The 19,667-nt window shown below is 29.8% G+C and overlaps 1 protein-coding gene across 3 annotated transcripts in view; it reads left to right on the top strand.

Annotated features, from left to right (window-relative positions):
- Epac (Exchange protein directly activated by cAMP) overlaps positions 1–19,667 on the top strand; it is a 226,735-nt gene that overhangs the window by 185,364 nt on the left and 21,704 nt on the right. For all 3 annotated transcript variants that reach the window (XM_064065349.1, XM_064065350.1, XM_064065351.1), the window contains 6 exons: positions 4,427–4,610; positions 4,714–4,859; positions 12,213–12,357; positions 12,407–12,589; positions 12,636–12,830; positions 12,896–13,129. In XM_064065349.1, the coding sequence (XP_063921419.1) occupies positions 4,427–4,610; positions 4,714–4,859; positions 12,213–12,357; positions 12,407–12,589; positions 12,636–12,830; positions 12,896–13,129 (1,087 nt within the window). The remainder of the gene's footprint in view (positions 1–4,426; positions 4,611–4,713; positions 4,860–12,212; positions 12,358–12,406; positions 12,590–12,635; positions 12,831–12,895; positions 13,130–19,667) is intronic.

A 19,667-nucleotide genomic window follows, 5' to 3' on the forward strand; every position in this document is an offset into this window, starting at 1 on the left:
AAACCGAAAAAGTAAAAAATCGAGAAGTCGAAAAATCAAAAAATGGAAAAGAAATATTGAAAATTTTAGCACTGAAATATTGAAAAATTGATAAATCGGTAAATCGGAAAATCAAAAAATTGAAAAATCGAAGGAAAATTGAAGAATCCCAAAAATGAAACTTCGAAGAACTGAAAAATTGAAAAATTGAAAAATTGAGAAATCAAAAAGTAGAAAAATCGAGAAATGGAAAAATCGAAAATTGAAAAAATCGAAAAATTAAGGCCATGAAGACTTGAAAACCCGAAATATCGGAAAATTAAGAAATCGAGAAGTGGAAAAATCGATCATTTGAGAAAATCCAGAAAAACTGAATAATTGAAACATAAAAAAACCGAAAAATTAAAAAGTTGAATCGAAATATTGAAGAATTCCAAAACTCAAATATTGAAAAATGGAAAAATCAAAGGAAAATTGAAAAATCCCAAAACTGAAATTTGGAAAAATTGAGAAACCGAAAAGTCGAAAAATCGAGAAGCGGAATAATCGAAAAACTGAGAAGACGAAAACCTGAAAAACTGAAAAATTTTGGAAAATTGAGAAACCGAAAAATTAAAAATCGAGAAATCGAAAATTTAAAAAATCGGAAAATTGAATTGAAAACCTGAAAAATCGAGAAATCGAGAAGTGGAAAAATCCATCATTTGAGGAATTGAGGAATCGAAAAATCGAAAATTTAGAAACGCCAAAAATTGAAACATTGAAATAATGAAAAATCGAAAAAATATAAAAGCAAGAAATCGAAAAACTGAAAATCGAAACATAGTAGCTCGATTAATGGAGAAATTGAAAATCGATATACCCAAAAAATCTAAGCTTTAAAAAACCGAGAAATCAAAAAACCGAAGAAGTCTCGGAAAATCGAAATTTTGAAGAATCGAAAAATTGGAAAACCGGAAAATCGAAACACCGAAAAATTGAATAACTGAAAAAGAAAAAATCAAGAAATCAAAAAATCGAAATATTGAATAATTTAGCAGAGAAACATTGAAAAATTGATAACTAGGAAAATCGGAAAATCAAAAAATTGCAAATTGAAGGAAAATTGAAAAATACCAAAACTGAAACTTTGAAAATTGTAAAATCTAAAAAATGAAAAATTGAGAAATGGAAAAACCGAAAATTCAAGAAGTCGAAAAATCGAAAAGTCGAAAATTGAGAGAAAATTGAAAAATTGAGAATTCTGTAAAACTGGATAAACGGTAAATTGAAAAGACAAAAATTCGAAAAATCAAAAAACCATGAAAACGAAACATGAAAAGATCGAGAAATCGAAACATCGAACAATTGAAATATCCAGAAATCGAAAAAAAAATTGAAAAATTGAAAAGTCGAAAGCAGAAAAATATTGGAAAATTGGTAAGTCAGTAAATTGAAAAATCGAAGGCAAATTGAAGAATCCTAACTCTGAAACTTCCAAAAATCGAAAAATTGGGAAGACAAAAACCTGAAAATTGAAAAATTGTGAAATTGGAAAATCGCAATATTGAAAAATTGGGAAAACGAAAAGGCGAAAAAATCGAAAAATCAAAAAAACAAAAAACTGGAAAACTGAAAAATGGAGAAATCGAAATATCTAGTCCAAATTCGATAAATCGCAACATCGAAAAATTGAAAAATCGAAACATCGAAATATCGACAAACTTTAAAAAAATCGAAAAAGTAAAAAATCCAGAAATCAAAAAATCGAAAAAGTCTCGAAAATTCGGAATGAAAAATGGGGAATTCGAAACAAAAATTTGAAAAATCGAAGGAAAATCGAAGAGTCCTGAAACTGAAACTTCGAAAAATTGAAAAATTGAGAAACAGAAAAGTCGAAAAATTAAGAAGACGAAAATCTGAAAAACTAAAAATTAAAAAGTTAAAAAATCGTAAACCTGAAATTTAGGAAAATTGAGAAACCGAAAAATTTAAAAATCGAGGACTCGAAAATTTAAAAAATCTGGAAATTGAATTGAAAAATCGAAAATTCGAGAAATCGAAAAACCGAAAATTTAGAAAAGGCAAAAATTGAAATATTGAAAAATCGAAAAAGTATTAAATCAAGAAGTCGAAAATTCTAAAAATCTTAAGAAAAAATTGTAAAATTGGGAAATCAAGACTTCAAAAAAGCATAAACGAAAAATTGAAAAATCGAAAAACGTAAAATTAAAAAAATTCAAAAGCTGAAAAAACGAAACATCAAAAAACTTAAAAATTGCAGCATCGGGAAAAAGAACAATTGAAAAAATTGGAATATCGAAATTTCGAAAAATCGGAAAATTGAAAAATTGAAAAATCGAAGGAAAATTGAAAAATCCCAAAACTAAAGCTTCCAAAAATTGAGAAGTCGAAAGGTCGAAAAATCGAGAAGTCGGAAAGTCGAAAAATCGAAGAAACGAAAAATTGAAGAACTCAAAAATGAAAACTTGGAAAATCGAAGAATCGAGAGATTCAACAGTCGAAAAATCGAAAAGTCGAAAATTGAGAGAAAATTGAAAAATTCAGAAATCTGTAAAACTGGATAAACGATAAATTGAAAAGACGAAAATTCGAAAAATCAAAAAACCATGAAATCGAAACATGAAAAGATCGAGAAATCGAAACATCGAACAATTGAAATATCCAGAAATCGAAAAAAAAAATTGAAAAATTGAAAAGTCGAAAGCAGAAAAATATTGGAAAATTGGTAAGTCAGTAAATTGAAAAATCGAAGGCAAATTGAAGAATCCTAACTCTGAAACTTCCAAAAATCGAAAAATTGGGAAGACAAAAACCTGAAAATTGAAAAATTGTGAAATTGGAAAATCGCAATATTGAAAAATTCGGAAAACGAAAAGGCGAAAAAATCGAAAAATCAAAAAAACAAAAAATTGGAAAACTGAAAAATGGACAAATCGAAATAGTCCAAATTCGATAAATCGCAACATCGAAAAATTGAAAAATCGAAACATCGAAATATCGACAAATAAGAATAGAGAAATCAAAAAATTGAGAAATTGAAAAAACGAAAAATTGAAAAACCAAAAAATCCAAACTTTAAAAAATCGAAAAAGTAAAAAATCCAGAAATCAAAAAATCGAAAAAGTCTCGAAAATTCGAAATGAAAAATGGGGAATTCGAAACAAAAATTTGAAAAATCGAAGGAAAATCGAAGAGTCCTGAAACTGAAACTTCGAAAAATTGAAAAATTGAGAAACAGAAAAGTCGAAAAATTAAGAAGACGAAAATCTGAAAAACTAAAAATTGAAAAGTTAAAAAATCGTAAACCTGAAATTTAGGAAAATTGAGAAACCGAAAAATTTAAAAATCGAGGACTCGAAAATTTAAAAAATCTGGAAATTGAATTGAAAAAAAATTCAAGAAAAAAATTTAGAAAATCAAAAATTGAAATATTGAAAAATCGAAAAAGTATTAAATCAAGAAGTCGAAAATTCTAAAAATCTTAAGAAAAAATTGTAAAATTGGGAAATCAAGACTTCAAAAAAGCATAAACGAAAAATTGAAAAATCGAAAAACGTAAAATTAAAAAAACTCAAAAGCTGAAAAAACGAAACATCGAAAAACTTAAAAATTGCACTATCGGGAAAAAGAACAATTGAAAAAATTGGAATATCGAAATTTCGAAAAATCGGAAAATTGAAAAATTGAAAAATCGAAGGAAAATTGAAAAATCCCAAAACTAAAGCTTTAAAAAATTGAGAAGTCGAAAGGTCGAAAAATCGAGAAGTCGGAAAGTCGAAAATCGAAGAAACGAAAAATTGAAGAACTCAAAAATGAAAACTTGGAAAATCGAAGAATCGAGAGATTCAACAGTCGAAAAATCCATTCTTCGAGAAATCGAAAACTCAAAGAAGTGAAAATTTAGAAACGCTAAAAATTGAAAAATCCAAACATCCAGAAATATAAAAAATGAAAAATCGAAAAATTGAAGAATCAAAAAACCGAAATGTCGAAAAATTGAGTCATTGAAATATTGAAAATTAAAAATCTCAACACGGATTCATAAACCACAACTGGAGGAATACGTCATTTTGTAAAATTAAGCCTGTCCTCCAGTATCCACAGGAGAGCTCAAGCCGCAGGAATGTGGCAGGCCCTGCTCGAAGAAGGAGTCATTTCTCACGGTTAGTCCCGAAAAAACAATCCCGCTCCAGATTGGTGTCATATCACATATTGTATTTATTTTCTAACCTTACTCCAAAAACATCCTGAAGCTATAAATCTGCTATAAAAATAGCGTATTCAAGGCGTATTTTAGCTCGGGGCACGTTCGCGGGATTAGCGCGGATGAGTAGTTTCAAAAATTCCCTTTTCGGGCGAGCGGAGAAAGGGTTCGAAATTATTTATGAGTATCATTCGTTCCTGACAAGATCCCTTTCCTGAAACAAGCCAATTTACTTTCCAGTTAACAAGGAGCAACCTTTTAAGGATAAATGTTTCCTCTACCGATTCTGGCAAGACGAGGAGGGCCCGACCTCACTTCCGCCGTTGGAGGATGTTGCCACCGCAGAGGAACAAATACAGGACTCCTTGGGGACACTGATTCATCGGGGTCCAGACGCCGTGCTCAGGATGATACTCAGGAAGCAGTGCGTTTTTCGCTTGTTCAGAATGGCGCTAAAAGTTGGCGGTGCTTGCTTTTGGGCGCTCAGGTTATTGATTAAGTTTTTATTTATGGTTTTTGGTTGACAGGAGCCACGAAAGGACGTCCGACGATTTGGAAACTATCTATGAAGAGCTGCTTCATATTCGAGCGTTGTCGCACCTGTCCAACTCCGTGAAGAGGGAGTTGTCGTCGGTTATTGTTTTTGAAGCGCATCCAAGGGCCGGGACTGTTTGTGAGTAGGAAAAATTGCTTCAAACTGATATATGTTTAACTTATTAATAAAGTGATGAGTTTGAATTATTTTAAATGTTTGTAAAAATGGTGCAATAGGGTGCATGTTTGTGACTAAAGTTCGTACAGAAAACGTAATTTTAATTTTTAATTTTATTGTGTACACGTATTTGCAAGAACGGCGGGTTTTAATTACCCTCTGGCTTAATTAATGTTTATGGAAAAAACGAGACAATGGCTACTGTGATTAAAAAGCACTTCCTTTTCCGGGAGTTGAATCATTTGTTTTATTTTTGTTTCTCGGGCGTAAGCTAAGGAAGTATTATTGAGTCATCGGACGTTTTATGACTCCTAGAGTACGAAAAAATGAGTTTTCTGTTTCCGTTTGTCTGTCTGTCTGTCGTCTGTGACGATTTTATCAGTAAATAAATAGTAAATGTTATTTAAATTTTACAAAATGATGTATTCCTCCAGTTGTGGTTTATGAATCCGTCTTGAAATTTTTAATTTTCAATATATTTCAATTACTCAATTTTTCGACATTTCGGTTTTTTGATTCTTCAATTTTTCGATTTTTCATTTTTTATATTTTTCGATGTTCGGATTTTTCAATTTTTGGCGTTTCTAAATTTTCACTTCTTCTATTTCTCGATTTCTCGCGGAATCGATTTTTCGATTTTCCAAGTTATCAGTTTTTTTAGTTCTTCGATTTTTCTTCTAAGTTTTTCGATTTTTTCAATTTTCAATTCTTCCACTTCTCAATTTTTCCACTTTCCGACTTCTCGATTTTTCGACCTTTCGACTTCTGGATTTTTCGAAGTTTCAGTTTTGGGATTTTTCAATTTTCCTTCGATTTTTCAATTTTTCAATAACCTGATTTCTCAATTTTTTCATTTTTCGATTTCTCGATTTGTCGAAATTTCGATATTCTGCAATTTTTTAATTTTTCGATGTTTCGTTTCTTCAATTTTTGAATTTTTTAAATTCTACGTTTTTCGATTTTTCAATTTTACGTTTACACTTTTTTGAAGTCTTGGTTTCCCAATTTTCAATTTTTTCTTTCGATTTTTAGAATTTTCGATTTCTTGATTTCATACTTTTTCCATTTCCAGATTTTTTAAATTTTCGAGTCCCCGATTTTTAAATTTTTGGGTTTCTCAATTTCCCCAAATTTCAGGTTTACGATTTTTTAACTTTTCAATTTTTCAGTTTTTCAGATTTTCGGCGTCTTAATTTTTCGACTTTTCTGTTTCTCAATTTTTCAATTTTTCGAAGTTTCAGTTTCAGGATTCTTCGATTTTCCTTCGATTTTTCAATTTTTCGATTCCTCAATTCCTCAAATGATCGATTTTTCCACTTCCCGATTTCCCGATTTTTTAAATTTTCGATTTCTCGATTTTTTAATTTTTTGGTTTCCCAATTTTCTGAAATTTCAGGTTTATGTTTTTTTATATTTTCGATTTTTTAGTTTTTCAGATTTTCGTCGTCTTAATTTTTCGACTTTTCTGTTTCTCAATTTTTCAATTTTTCGAAGTTTCAGTTTCAGGATTCTTCGATTTTCCTTCGATTTTTCAATTTTTCGATTCCTCAATTCCTCAAATGATCGATTTTTCCACTTCCCGATTTCCCGATTTTTTAAATTTTCGATTTCTCGATTTTTTAATTTTTTGGTTTCCCAATTTTCTGAAATTTCAGCTTTATGTTTTTTATATTTTCAATTTTTCAGTTTTTCAAGTTTTCGTCTTCTCAGTTTTTTCATTTTTCCACTTCTCGATTTTTGGACTTTTCGGTTTTTCGACTTTTCGATTTCTCGATTTTTTAATTTTTCGGTTTCTCAATTTTCCTGTCGTTCAGACTTACTATTTTTCATTTATTCATTTTTTTAGTTCTTCAATTTTTCGTTTCTTCGATTTTTCAGGTTTTCGTCTTGAGTTTTTCTATTTTTTTCAATTTTCAATTTTTCCACTTCTCGATTTTTCGACTTTTCGACTTCTTGATTTTTCGACTTTTCGACTTCTCAATTTTTCGAAGCTTCAGTTTTGGGATTTTTCAATTTTTTGATTTCTTGATTTCTCGATTTGTCGAAATTTCGATATTCCAATTTTTTCAATTGTTCTTTTTCCCGATTCTGCAATTTTTAAATTTTTCGATGATTCGTTTTTTCAATTTTTGAATTTTTTAAATTTTACGTTTTTCGATTTTTCAATTTTCCGTTTACGCTTTTTTGAAGTCTTGATGTCCCAATTTTCAATTTTTTCTTTTGATTTTTAGAAATTTCGATTTCTTGATTTCATACTTTTTCGATTTTTCAATATTTCAGTTTTTGCCTTTTCTAAATGTTCGGTTTTTCGATTTCTTGAATTTTCGATTTTTCGGTTTTTCAATTCAATTTCCATATTTTTTAAATTTTCGAGTCCCCGATTTTAAAATTTTTCGGTTTCTCCATATTTGCAAATTTCAGGTTACGATTTTTTAACTTTTCGATTTTTCAGTTTTTCGGTTTTTTGTCGTCTTAATTTTTCGAATTTTCTGTTTCTCAATTTTTCAATTTTTCGAAGTTTCAGTTTCAGAATTCTTCGATTTTCCTTCGATTTTTAAATTTTTTTTGATTTTCCGATATTCCGACTTTTCAATATTTCAATGCTGATTTTTCGACTTCTTGATTGCTTTCTTTTTCAATTTTTCAATTTTTTTGGTGTTTCGATTTCCCGATTTTTCAGTTTGTTGATTCTTCAGAATTTCGATTCCTTGATTTCTTGATTTTTTTCTTTTTCGATTTTTTGGTTTTTCAATTTTTCGTTTTTCCAATTTCTCAATTTTTTGATTTCTCGATTCTCATTTATCGAACTTGGACTGTTTCGATTTCTCTATTATTCAGTTTATCAATTTTTTGGTTTTTTGGTTTTCCAAGTTTTCGATATTTCGATTTCCCAATTTTCCAATTTTTCAATTTTCAGGTTTTTGTCTTCCCAATTTTTTTCGATTTTTGGAAGTTTCAGAGTTAGGATTCTTCAATTTGCCTTCGATTTTTCAATTTACTGAATCAATTTTCCAATATTTCTCTGGTTTCGAATTTTCAATTTTTCAATTTTTTTTTCGATTTCTTGATATTTCAATTGTTCGATGTTTCGATTCCTCCATCTTTTCATGTTTAATTTCACGGTTTTTTGATTTTTCGAATTTTCGTCTTTTCAATTTATCGTTTATCCAGTTTTACAGATTTCTCAATTTTTTCAATTTTCTTTCAATTTTCGACTTCTCGATTTTTCAACTTCTTGAATTTTCGGATTTCGATTTCTCAATTTTTCATTCTTTATATTTCACAATTTTTCAAAGTTTCAGTTTTGGTATTTTTCAATTTTCCTTCAATTTTTCAATTTTTTGGTGTTCCGATTTCTGGATTTTTTATTTTTCAATTCAATTTCCCGTCTTTTTAAATAGTTTATTTTTTCAATTTTCGATCTTTCCATTTCTCAATTGTTAGACTTTTTGATTTCTCAATTTTTCAATTTTTTAAAGTTTCAGTTTTGGCAGTCTTCAATTTTCCTTCGATTTTTCAATTTTTTGATTTTCCGATTATCCCAGTTCCCAATTTTTCAATATTTCTCTGCTGGATTATTCAATATTTCGCTGTTTTGATTTCTTGATTTTTTCTTTATCAATTATTCAATTTTTTAGTGTTTCGATTTTCCGGTTTTTCAATTTTTCGATTCTTTAAAATTTCGATTTTCCGGGACTTCGGTTTTTTGATTTTTCAAATGATCGATTTTTCCACTTCTTGATTACTTGATTTTTCGATTTTTCACGTTTTCAATTCAATTTCCCGATTTTTTTAATTTTCGATTTAACGATTTTTTAATTTTTCGGTTTCTCAATTTTCCAAAATTTCAGGTTTTGCATTTTTATCTTTTCAATTTTTCAGTTTTTCAGGTTTTCGTCTTCTCAGTTTTTCGATTTTTCCACTTCTCGATGTTGGGATTTTTTAATTTTCCTTTGATTTTTCAATTTTTCAATTGTTCAAAGTTTTGGAATTCTTCAATATTTCGATTCAACCTTTTAATTTTTCGGTTTTTCAATGTTTCAATTATTCAGTTTTCCTGGATTTTCTCAAATGACCGATTTTTCCACTTCTCGAGTTCTTAATTTTCCGATATTTTTCGATTTTTCAACTTTTCAGGTTTTCAAGTTTTCGTCTCCTTAATTTCTCGATTTTTCTACTTTTTGATTTCTCAATTTTTCAATTTGTCGATTTTTAAGTTCTTCGAAGTTTCATTTTTGAGATTCTTCAATTTTCCTTCGATTTTTCACTTTTTTGATTTTCCGATTTACCGATTTTTCAATATTTCAGCGCTGTATTTTTCAATATTTCAATTCAATTTTTCGATTTTTCGACTTCTCGATTTTTTACTTATTCGGTTTTTTAAAGTTTAGAGTTTTTTGGTTTTTTAATTTTTCAATTTCTCAATTTTTTTATTTCTCCATTTATCGAGATTTCCATGTTTCTATTTTTCATTTTTTCAATTACTTGGGTTTTTGATTTTATTGATGACTTTTCGCCTTTCCAATGTTTCGATTTCCCAATTTTTGGATATTTCGATTTCCCAATTTCCCAATTTTTCAGTTTTAAGGTTTTTGCCTTCCCAATATTTCGATTTTTTTATTTTTCCACTTTCGATTTTTCGACTTTTCGGTTTTTCAGTTTTCGGTTTTCCGATTTTTCATTTTTTTTGAAGTTTCAGTTTTGCGATTTTTCGTTTTTCCTTCGATTTTTATATTTTTCGGTTTTCCGATTTATCGATTGATTAATTTTTCAAAATTTGAATTTTGAAATTCTTTAATATTTCGATTAATTTTTTTGTTTTCAGTTTTGGGATTCTTTAATTTTCCTTCGATTTTCCATTTACCCACTTATCAATTTTTCCGAAATTTCACGTTCACGATTTTTTATCTTTTCAATTTTTCGATTTTTTCAATTTTCGTTTTTTCCATTTCTCGGTTTTTCGACTTTTTGATTTGGCAATTTTGCAATTTTTCAAATTTTCAATTTTTCAAAGTTTCAGTTTTGAAGAATCGAAAAATTGAAAAACCGGAAAATCGAAACACCAAAAAATTGAATAACTGAAAAAGAAAAAATCAAGAAATCAAAAAATCAAAATATTGAATAATCCAGCAGAGAAATATTGAAAAATTGATAAGGCGGTAAATTGGAAAATCAAAAAGTTGAAAAATCGAAGGAAAATTGAAGACTGCCTAAACTGAAACTTTAAAAAATTGAAAAATTGAGAAATCAAAAATTAGACTTTTTGATTGAGAAATGGAAAAATCGAAAATCAGAAAATTGAATTGAAAAATAATTTCAGTGCTGAATTTTCGAATATTTTGTTTCAATTTTTCGATTTTGCGACATTTAGATTTTTCGATTTCTCGATTTCTTACTTTTTCAGTTTTTCAGGATTTTGTCTTCTCAGTTTTACGATTTTTCCATTTCTCGATTTTTCGACTTTTTGATTTCTCAATTTTTCAGTTTTTAGAAGTTTCTGTTTTGGGATTCTTCAATTTTCATTCGATTTTTTCATTTTTTGATTTTCCAATTTACCCCATTAACAATTCTTCAACATTTCAGTGCTGGATTTTTCAATATTTCGATTCAATTTTTCGATTTCTTGTGTTCTTGATTTTTTATTTTTTCAATTTTTCAGTTTTTTGGTGTTTCGATTTCCGGATTTTTCAGGTTATCCATTTTTAGAGACGTCCTTTTTCGATTTTTTAAGTTTAGATTTTCTGGTTTTCTAATTTTTCACTCTATCGTATTTGGAATATTTCGATTTTTGTATTTTTCAGTTTTTCGAATTCTTGGTTTTTGATTTTTCGTCTTTTCACCGTTTCGATGTTTCTTTTTTCCAAATGTTCGTTATTTCGATTTACCTATTTCCCAATTTTTCAACTTTTATGTTTTGTTTTCGAAATTTTTCAATATTTTGATTTTTCCACTTCTCGATTTTTCGACTTTTCGGTTTCTCAATTTTCAATTCTCCGATTTCTCAAATTTTCGAAATTTCGGTTTTGGGATTCTTCAATGTTCGTTATGTTTCAATTTTTTTACTTTCCTCTTGACCGAAATTTTCAAACATTTCGTTTCGATTTTTCGATTTTTCAATTTTTCGTTTTCTCGATTTATTAATTTTTCAATTTTTTGGTGTATCAATTTCTTATTTTTTCAGTTTTTCAATTCAATTTCCCGATTTTTATATTTCCGGTTTTTCGATTTTTTAATTTTACTGTTTCTCAATTTTCCGATATTTCAGGTTTACGATTTTGTTATCTTTTCAATTTTCCGATTTATCGACATCAATTTTTCAATATTTCATTTTGGAATTGTTCAATATATCAACTTTCCGATTTTTTGATCTCTCAATTTTTTTTATTTTGCAATTTTTCAATTTTTCGCTTCTTCAACTTTTTGTTTTTCCAACTCATCAATTTCTGGTTTTTTCGTTTTTTTATTTTTCAGTTTTTTAATTTTCAATTTTTCGATTTTAGGATTTTTTCAAGTTTTAATTTCCCAATTTTTCAACATTTCAATTTTGGGAAATTTTCGATTTTTGATTTTTTGATGCCTGTATTGCTCGATCTTTCAATTTTTCCACTTTTCGTATTTCTATTTTTCAGTTTTTGATTTTTTGGTATTTATAATTTGTAAATTTTCAATTTTCGATTTTTGAATTTCTCAGTTTTTCGATTTTTCGAGGAGCATTTACATTAGCATAATACTATTATAAAACAAAAATCACATTTTTTTATAATTTATCAAAGAAGCGGGATTTGTTAGCCTCTACTTCAGGGGCGAGGGAAGTTCTATCGAAATAATACAATCTTTTTTTATGACACATTTCGTAAAGAAAAATGTACACCCAACTGTTGAAAGTGTGAATTTAGATTTTAGCGATAGTAGTTATATAGTGGGTCTTCTGGTCCATTCTTATCGGAAATTTACGTGAGAAAACGTTACCGTTTTTTGTGCAGTCGAGTGACCAGAACCCCCACTACAAAACCCGTATCGATTAAATTACGTTCGATTTTCGACCAATCCGCACGTTTTAACTCCAAACTTAAATAGTAAGTTGAAAAGTTACGTCTGCAACGTCGATCAAAGTTTCATCAAAGCCATCAACTTCGTCCAAGTGCACAAATACGTTCCCTTTATATCTTTTTTCAGGTCGCTCTTAATCTGTCGCATTTTTATTGTCTGAAAAGTTTAAGCGTCCTCCGAGCCGAGATTCGCTTAAACTTTTTATGTATCAATCATAATGTAAATGGCTTTCGTCTGCTATCCATTATAAAACGTCTCTTTCAGTATTTCACCAAGGAGACGAGGGTAGATCTTGGTACATTATAGTCCGCGGGTCTGTAGATGTTGTGATACACGGCAAAGGCACAGTTAATACTTTGCACGAAGGGGACGACTTCGGCAAACTCGCCCTTATCAATGACGCCCCAAGGTAAACCCGCTCATCCCTTAAATCGAATCACCCATTCTCTCCCTCGTAGAGCCGCCACCATAGTTTTAAGGGAAAACAATTGTCACTTCTTGCGCGTCGATAAAGAAAACTTCAACCGGATATTAAGAGACGTGGAGGCAAACACCGTCCGACTGAAAGAACACGGCAAGGATGTTTTAATCCTGGAGAAAATTAACACTCCGACTAAGCAAATATTCACCACGCACTTCAAGTAAGCTCGCGGGCGAGTGAGACGTTGCGTAATCGCGCGGTTTCAGATATACTGTGATGGCGGGGACGCCGCAGAAGATGCTGGAGCACCTGCTGGAAACGCGACTCGATGGACGAGGGACCATGGGCGGCGGGGACAATTTTATAATCACGTCGGCGCAAGATCCGTTCTTGGACGACTTTTTACTCACACACATTGTGTTCATTCCTACTCATCAACTCGCCGCCGAGCTAGACGCATAATATCCTTTTTTTGCGAAATGATTGTTGTTGATTGCGTTGCGAAATTTTCCTTAATGGATCCCACTTATAGAATAGATTCGTCAAACCAAGACAAAGAGTTCGTTCTGGCGTGTAAACGGAGGGTGATTCAGTTTGTTTACCGCTGGGTTACTACGATCCGCCAGCCCGTGTTCGAGGACGACGTGGCCGTGGAGTTCCTGGAGGACTTGGCCTCCGAGCTGGAGTCCGACTGCATCCAGTACAACGCCCTCCAAGAGGAGGCCTCGCTCATGCACCACGTCATGTCGCAGCTCAGAAGGTATGACACGTGATCGCTCCATCTGTTCGTTAACCATATTTAAAAACTTTTTAAGTACGATATTTTATAAAATATTAGGATATCTCTTCCATTTTTTGGTTTATTGATCCGAAATTTTTCAATTTCGATTTCTTACTTTTTGGATATTTCAGTTTTGGGTTTTTTCAGTTTTTTAATTCTTAAACTTTTCGATGTTTCGGTTTTTTGATCATTCAGTTTCTCGTTTCTTCAATTTCTCGATTTTTCAGATTTTCGATTTCTTGGTTTTTTAATTTTTCGTTTCCCCAATTTTCACTTTTACGGTTTTTGAATTTCTCGATTTTCCAATTTTTCAAATTTTGGCGTTTCTTAATTTTTGATTTTCCGATTTCTCGGTTTCTAGAATAATCGATTTATCGACTTTTATATTTTTCTGGGTTCTCCGACTTTTCGATTTTTCAGTTCAATTTCCCGATTTTTCGAGTTTCCGAATTTTTCTTTTTCGTTTTCTCAATTTTTCATTTCAATTTTTCAATGTTTTGTTTTGATTTCAAGATTTCTCGATTTTTGATTTTCCGAATTTTCGTTTTTTCAATTTTTGGTTTTTCCAATTTTTCAAAATTTTGTCTTTTCAATTTTTCAATGTTTTCATTTTTCAATTTTTCCACTTTTTGATTTTTCGAGTTTTCAGTTTTTCAATTTTTCAATATTTCGTTTCAATCTTTCGATATTTGGACAATTCAATTTTCATCATTATTAGTAATGATGATGGTTCACCGAATTTTAATCTCGAACCAATTATGCCAACGACAAAAACACAGAGTCAAGGGAGCATCTATAACAAAAACACAACATCTTACAACAACAGCGTTCTAGTTGATGCAGATGGGTTTCAAACAAAAATGTCTAGGAGGAATAAACGTAAAATTGTTAGAGGGAATGCTACTTTACAAAATATGTCACTCAAGGCTGCGAAGCGTCTCAGTACTGTCTATGTTGGCAATTTACAACCAAATACAGTGGAAAATGATGTTAATGAATTTTTAAGATCTAAATTTCCAAACTTTGAATTTATAGTTGACAAACTGCCTAGAAGAATTAATGCCAAAAGTGTTTCCTTTAAGGTAACGGTTGATCCAACTATTTACAACGATTTTTTCAAAGAAGAGTTATGGCCGGAAGGTGTTATAATTAAGAAATTTTATTTTTTAAAGAAAAAAGAAGGGGAGGCATCTCAAAATGTAAGGAAGCCTTCAGAAGCACACAATTAGGTCACGTCTTAATGTCAGGTGAAGGCAAAAATCTTGATAGTTTACAGAATCTTGATAGTTTACAGATTTACTATCAAAATGTCCGAGGACTTAGAACAAAGCTAAACGAATTGTGCCATTCAATCCTCAGTGAGTGTTACCCAATAATAGTAATTTCTGAAACGTGGCTGTGTGATGGCATTTTTAATAGTGAATTTATTGATAAAAGATACTGTGTATTTAGGAAAGACAGATCATCTCAAACAAGCATCAAGACTCGAGGGGGTGGAGTGCTCATTGCCATACAGTCCCATTACAGTTCCAGTGAACTTGATGTTAACACATCAAATAGGGAAGAAATTTGGATAAAACTAGTAGTTGGTAAAACTAATATAATTCTCGGGGCTTGCTACATTCCACCAGGATCAGCTCGTCAACTTTATAGTGATCATATTGAATTGGTTAATTGTATTGTGTCACGCTATCCTAATCACATTGTATGCATAGTAGGTGATTACAATTTGCCTGATATTAAGTGGAATGCAGCATCTACAGAAAGCATGTCGGAAGGACTGTATCCATCGAATGTTAGCTGTGACACTGAACGCATCATCTGCGATGGTATGGCTTTTGCCGGCTTGGCTCAACACAATTCCGTACAAAATGTCAACTTTGTAACTCTAGATTTAATTTTTTGTAACCACATCACATTGGTCAATGAATGCTTACCTCTTTTGAAATGTGATAAATACCATCCAGCTGTGATTGCAAACATCTGTGATATTAATACTCCTATTTTGAAATCTATCGAACCGTGTTTTTATCGTGATTTTGGAAATGCCCCCTATGAACTAATTGATAATTACCTATCAAATGTAAACTGGAATTTCTTAAACAATTTCTTTGATATTAATCAATGTGTAAGTGCTTTCTATAGTATAATCAATTATGTAATCGAAACATTCATTCCGTTAAAAAAATGTCAAAATAATAATAAATTTCCCAGTTGGATAGATAATTCTACTAAATCTTTAATTATACAGAAGAAAATAGCTCATAAGGATTATAAAAAATCTAATTCACATTATGATTACGTAAGATTTGCTCAATTAAGATACGAATGTAAAGAGGCTATTCACAATTGTAGACAATTATATATTGATAAGGTGGAAAATAATATAATATCTAATTCAAAAATGTTTTGGAACTATGTAAAAGCCAATAAACAGAACAGTGGCTTTCCTAAAACAATGTATTATAATGACGTGGAAGCTCATTCTTCATTTGACATTGCTGACTTGTTTGCATCATATTTTCAATCTGTATTTAGTCATCCTGATCCCGATGTTAATTTCTGTGATACTTATTACTGTGATACTGCTTTAGATTTAAATTTTATTCATATCACCTACGATGATATCTTGAAAAAAGTGCAATCTTTTAATAACTCTAGTCACCCAGGACCAGATGGTGTTCCTGCGATCTTTGTTAAAAAATGTCTGCTTTCTCTGATTAATCCACTTCAAATAATGTTCAATAAATCATTGTCTTTATCTGTATTTCCAGATTGTTGGAAAAAGTCCTTTGTCTTGCCAATATTTAAAAGTGGCTCTAGAAATATTATTAGTAATTATCGTGGTGTCTCTAAATTACCATTTATTCCTAAGATCTTTGATGCAATTGTTGCAGATTTTTTATTTGCTAGTGTGAAAGAAACTATTATTACTGAGCAACATGGTTTTTTCAGTGGGAGATCAACTACCACCAATTTATTTCTTTTCACGGAATTTGTTACTAATATGAATGAACTGGGATCGGAAGTTGATTGTATTTTTACTGATATTAGCAAAGCATTCGATTCAGTCAACATTAAACATTTGATGAATAAATTAAAACATTTTGGGATATTTGATCCTTTGCTTGGCTGGATAGAATGCTACTTAACAAATCGTAAGTCGCATGTTGAATTTAATGGCATATTATCTAAATCAATTGATGCATGTTCTGGTGTTCCGCAAGGTTCCCACTTGGGACCTATTCTGTTCTTATTATATGTCAACGATGTAAAATATGTATTTCAAAACAGTCTTTTTCTATTATATGCTGATGACTTGAAATTGTTTAGAGCTATCAATTCTCCCTTTGATTGTATTTTACTTCAAAAAGACCTAGATAAGTTTAAAATGTGGTGTTCAGATAATAGTCTTAAGCTTAACGTACACAAATGTAAATCTATGAGATTCTCTAAAAAAATTGTTAAAGTACCTGAATTCAATTATAATATTTCGGATGTAGTTGTAGAACAAGTAGCATATTTTTGTGACTTGGGTGTAATGTTAGATCCAAAATTAGCCTTTACTATACATGTTGATAAAATTGTCAATAAAATTAATAAAACCTTGGGATTTGTTCTAAGACAATGTCAGGAGTTTACTAGCCTTCGTGTCTTTTGCATTTTATATAACTCATATGTTCGCTCATTATTAGAGTATTGCTGTATAATTTGGTCACCTTACTATCAGCTCTATATATCTAGACTTGAAAAAATTCAAAGAAAGTTCATTAAATTTTTATGTTTTAAACTAAATGTTATATTTGATAAGAATAATTACGAACTCATAGTTAAATATTTCGGGCTTAGTTTCTTAATAAGTCGTCGCCATTACTTTGATTTGTGCTTTGTTTTTAATGTGTTAAATAACCGTGTAAATTGTTCCGACATTCTTAATATGTTTTCTTTACATGTACCTAATCGCGCCACAAGAGGTTCTCATTTGCTCCAAGTGCCTTTCCATCGCACACTATATGCTCAAAAATCTCCGTTATGCCGCATGGCTAAACTGGCGATGGAGTATAATGATCTGAACTTTTGTGGTGTGTCAATTAATGTTTTTAAAAGGGAGCTGAAGAATGCTTTAAATATGTAAAGTGTAACTATTGTTGTGATTTGTAATGGTATATTTCCGTAAATAAACTATTATTATTATTATTATTCATTTTCTTGGGTTTTTACTTTTTCAATTTTTTGGTGTTTCGGTTTCTCGAATTTAATTTTTCGATTCTTCAAAATTTTGATTTTTCCTGATGTTTTAGTTCAATTTCAATTTTCCAATTTTTGGACGTCTCGATTTATCGAAATTTAAATGTTTGGATTTTTCAGTTACTCAATTTCCCGATTTTTCCATTTTTCAATGTTTCAATTTCTCGATTTCTCGGTTCTTTGACTTTTCGATTTTTCGTTCTTCCAATTTTTCAGTTTTTCCACTTCGATTTCTCAATTTTTCATTTTTTCGATTTCACAATTCTTCGATGCTTCAAAATTTGGATTTTTCGACGTTTCGATTTTTGATTTATCGATTGTTCACTTTTTCGACTTTTTAAATTTTAGATTTTTTTGATTTTCCGATTTTTCAATTTTTCGATTTTCAACTTTTCCACTTCTTGATTTTTCGACTTTTCCATTTCTGAATTTGCATTTTTCGATTTCTTGATTTATCGAAATTTCGCAATTTTTCAGATTTTTGTACTGTCAGTTTTTCAATTTTCTTCATTTTTCAATTTACTCGAAGTTTCAATTTTGAAATTTTTCAATTTTTCGATTTTCTGATTTACCGAATTAGCAATTTTTCAATATTTTCGAATTTTCGACTCACTTTTTTGACTTTTCAATATTCAAATTTTTAAATTTTTTCATGTTTCGATTTTTCGATTTTTGAGTTAATCGATTTTTTGACTTTTCGATGTTTTGATTTGTCAAATTTCCGATGTTTCGATTTATCGAATTTGGGCTGTTTTGGTTTCTTTATTTTTCAGTTTTTCGGATTCTCTACTTTTCAGTTTCTCCATATTTTCATGTTCCATTTCCACTTCTCGCTTTTTCGACTTTTCAGTTTCTTAATTTTAGATTTTTTGATATCTCGATTTTTTACTTTTTCAGTTTTTTAAATATTAGACTTTTTTGATTTTTCACTTTTCCATTTCTCAATTTATTCGTAGTTTCAGTTTTAATTAAACATTTTTAATCTTCCTTCGATTTTTCAATTTCTGGATTTTCTCATTTATCAACTTCACAATTTTTCAATATTTCAGTATGGAATTTTTCGAAATTTCGACTCACTTTTTTGACTTTTCGATTTTTAAATTTTTAAATTTTTTCGCGTTTCGATTTCTCGATTTTTCAATTTTTGAATTTTACAAAATATCGATTTTTCGAATTTTCGATATTTTGATTAGACGAGTTTTTATTTTTTCAATTTTTTAAATAGCTATTAGATTTTTTGATTTTTCAATTTTTCGATGTTTCGTTTATAGAATTTGGGCTGGTTCGATTTCTTTATTTTTTAGTTTTATTTCTTTATTTTTCAATTTTTCGAGTTCTCTATTTTTCAATTTCAGAATTTTTCAACATCTCGATTCTTAAAAATTTCGATTTTTTGATTTCTCGATTTTCTACTTTTTGAGTATTTTTAAGTTTTGACTTTTGAATTTGGGCTATTTCGATTCCTGGATGTTTCATTTTTTCCACGTTTGGATTCCTCGGTTTTTTGATTCTTCGTTTTTCGACTTTGCACCTTTTCGATTTTTCGTTCCAATTTTTCGATGTTCCGATTTTTCAATTTTTCGATTTCTCCATTTTCCGACATTTCAGTTTTAGGATTCAATTTGTCGTTTTTTAGTTCTCCGATTCTTCAGAGTTTTGATTGTTCAAGTTTTGGATTTTTTAAATTTTACGTTTTTCGATTTTACGATTTTTTGATATCCCGATTTTTGGAAATTTTAATTTCTCAACATTTCGGTGTTTCGAAATTTAAAATTTTTAAGCTTTTTGATTTTTCGATTTCTCGATTTTTAAAGTTTTCAGTTTCTCAATTTTTCAACATTTCAATTTTGGGAATTTTTCAATTTTTGGATTTTTTGTTCGATCTTTCAATTTTTCGACTTTCCGATTTAGCAAATTTTCAATATTTCAGTTTGGATATTTTCGAAATTTCGACTCACTTTTTTGACTTTTCAATTTTTAAGTTTTTCAATTTTTTGGTGTTTCGATTTCTCGATTATTCAGTTATCCGATTTTTTGACTTTTCGATTTTTTACTTTCTCAATTTTTCGGTGTTTCGATAGATCGAATTTGGGCTGTCTCGATTTCTTTATTTTCTAATTTTGTTTCTTCATTTTTCAGTTTTTCGAGTTCTCCATATTTTCATGTTTCAATTTCTTGATTTCTCGGTTTTTTGATTTTCGCTTTTTCCACTTCTCGGTTTTTCGACTTTTCAGTTTCTCAATTTTCTATTTTTTCGATTTCTCAATTT

This window comes from Zophobas morio, unplaced genomic scaffold (genome assembly GCF_036711695.1).
Source record: "Zophobas morio isolate AGI-343-1 ecotype UQ-CSIRO unplaced genomic scaffold, CSIRO_AGI_Zmor_V1 ptg000026l, whole genome shotgun sequence".
In the NCBI taxonomy this organism is placed as follows: domain Eukaryota; kingdom Metazoa; phylum Arthropoda; class Insecta; order Coleoptera; family Tenebrionidae; genus Zophobas; species Zophobas morio.